The sequence below is a fragment of the Carlito syrichta genome, unplaced genomic scaffold, assembly GCF_000164805.1.
Source record: "Carlito syrichta isolate Samal-C Ts95f unplaced genomic scaffold, Tarsius_syrichta-2.0.1 Scaffold314997, whole genome shotgun sequence".
Lineage (NCBI taxonomy): Eukaryota > Metazoa > Chordata > Mammalia > Primates > Tarsiidae > Carlito > Carlito syrichta.
Genome location: NW_007259093.1, coordinates 333,167 through 335,906, shown reverse-complemented (window position 1 = coordinate 335,906; position 2,740 = coordinate 333,167). Strand labels below are relative to the sequence as shown.

Genomic DNA, 2,740 nt, shown 5'->3' with positions numbered 1-2,740 from the left:
GAACCCGCGGGCTCAGGCCATCCACTCACCTCAGCCTCCCAAAGGCGCGGGATTACAGGCTGAGCCACCGAGCCCAGCCTATTCATTGCTTTTTATATTTGATGTATCTATTGTAGGTTCTTGTTTGTGGTCACATTAAGGCTTACCCAAAACATCTTATAGATATAATCAAGTTATTTTAAACAAATGACAACTAAACTTTGATCCCAAAGGAAAGAAAATAAGCAAAGAAAAACCTAAAACAACTCTACACTTTAACTCCATCCTTCCCTCCCCCATTTTGACTTTTTGCTTTCTCATTTAATATCTTTCTATATTCTCTTAACAGGTTGCTGTAGTTATTATTATTCTTGACAGATTTGTCTTTGGATCTTCACACTAGAGTACTTGCCACTATGCCACCATTTTAAAACCAGTATCTTCTTAAATTTTTATGAAAATATGAATTAGAGCCTTTGACAAGTCCTCTTCTGTTCTGAGCATTATCTCTTTTTCTTCTTGGATTCTTATTTTCTGTTTTTATCTTTACATATTTCTCCCATATTTCAAGACCTCCCGCCTCACCCCAGAGGCCAATATTCGGTGGGCTGTCCTCTGGGATGCAGAACTGTCTGAGAACTAAAGCAGAAAGCTTTGGTGCTGAATTCAGAAAACCCTGAGGATTCTTGAGCAGGTGTGTACATACCTGGCAGAGACCTGTTTACATAGCCATTGACTGTGTGCATTTTAGGCCAGGCCTGGGCAGGTGCAGCGTCCGTTTCCTGCATCATGGAGTCCTTTGTGTCTGAGTGCCAGCTTTTCCCTGACGAGAGAGAGCCAGAGATGGAGCCGCTAAGCATCTGTCTCATGAGTGACTCACCCTCCTTATTCTCTTCCCTGTCTCTTGGGGCACATTGCTCACACCTTAAGCATTTTTGTCACCAGAATAGGCAAAGAATACTTACCCTCTCGAAGTCCCTCTCAAAGAGAGAGCGGGAGAAGACAATTACTAGAGGCAGACATCTCTCACTCAAACTGATTCTCTCTCTCTGTGTTTGTCACAATATATGGGAAGCGATAATAACAAATGACAGCTAGGAGAAGGGAGTATATTGGATAGTGTGAGCCACAAACATTTTATTCGATTTATTAGCTGACCTATTTAAAAGGAAGCATATGAAAATCCTCCTAGGAAAAAGGTTGTCTGTCTCTGTCATAACTGCTTTAGCTCAGCTTGTAGTAAAGAAACCCCAGGAACCTGAAAGCTTCCCAGCTCCCTCTCTGAAACTGATAAGAGCTAATGCACTGGAAATACTTTTGGACAGTGGCTCTTAGAAGTCAACCCTTTGTTCAGTGCTCAAACTTTCTGAAGCACCCAGCCTTTGGGGAGTTCTCATAAATTTATTTACTCACCCATTCATTCACTTGTTTATTCATTCCAACATATTTATACTAAGCACTACTGGGTGTACACACTGATGATAGGAAGACCCAGCCTCTGCCTTCAAGGTGCTTACACTCTAGCTCTAATAGACAGGTAAGTTGGCAATGGAAGATGAGGCAGGAAAAAGAACTATTATTTCAATTAATCCTCATAACAATCCCATAAAAAGTACTATTATTTCAATGTGACATTAACCTGGCACACAGTAGGTCCTCAACAGTGTTAGTACTTCTGCCTCTTCCTGCTGCTAATATGATCATTATATAATCAGTAACAAGTTCAGCCCTGTTGCGTTTAATTTTATATTTGAGGAAGCTGAGACACAGAGAGGTCAAATAACTTGCCAAAGGTTGCACGCTTAGGAAGAGAAGATAAGAGAAAGTATTTGGAAAGTGGAGCTAAAGTCTTTGTTGATGGATTTTTGTTTGTTTGTTTTGAGTCGGAGTCTCACTCTGTCGCCCAGGCTGGAGTGCAGTGGCATGCTCATGGCCACCGCAGCCTCGACCTGCTGGGCTCTGGTGATCCTTCCGCCTCAGCCTTCCAAGTAGCTAGAACTACAGGCGCGCGCTACCACGCCCGGCTCATTTTCTGATTGATTGTAGAGATGAGGGCTCACCAAGTTGCCCAGGCGGGTCTCGAACCCACGGACTCAGGCCATCCAGTCACCTCAGCCTCCCTAAGCGCGGGATGACAGGCTGAGCCCCCCAGCTTGTTGATGGATTTAACGAGAGAGATGAAGCCAACCTGTTACCCGACTATCTTCTTACCTCACGGCTACCCGTGGAACTTAGGCTACATGTTTTCTTGGAATTCATTTTCAACCCGATCCCCTTCATTCCTGAACAGTAATGTACTTTATGATCTTTCTATAATCATCTCCTCTGAATAGTAGCAAAGGGTTTGTTTCAAAAGTTCAAAACTCAGATCGAAGCTCACTAACCTTCATCAAATACAGCAAAAAGGAGCACAAATTCATGCAAGTTCTGTGTCCTTTCCTTGGCCAGACTCCCTGGAAGAGAAGCGAAATCCCATCATAGGAAACAACATATAGGCAGTTAATATAGAGAATCTTTATTGCTCTAGTGACTTTTTATACTTCTGAAATTGTAAATAAATAAAAAGTTTTTATTAAAATAACAATTTTCCATATTAGACGCCGATACTCACATTTCAAATGAATACCATGAAATTAATATCTAAAGTTTTAAATGGAACAAATGGCCTAGCTTGATGCTTTAATTGTTGAGTCTGTTGACTGTCTTTCTTAGCATTTTATATATATATATATATATATATATATATATATTTTTTTTTTTT

General features: G+C 41.1%; 1 protein-coding gene across 1 annotated transcript in view; it reads right to left on the bottom strand.

The window, feature by feature from the left end:
• Positions 1-2,740, bottom strand: part of LOC103274839 (coagulation factor VIII-like) — a gene marked incomplete at its 3' end in the record, with an annotated part of 111,613 nt that overhangs the window by 69,724 nt on the left and 39,149 nt on the right. The window contains exons 5-6 of the mRNA XM_008072261.2: positions 2,364-2,432; positions 686-802 (exon numbers count right to left, since the gene is read on the bottom strand). Of these exons, the coding sequence (XP_008070452.1) occupies positions 686-802; positions 2,364-2,432 (186 nt within the window). The remainder of the gene's footprint in view (positions 1-685; positions 803-2,363; positions 2,433-2,740) is intronic.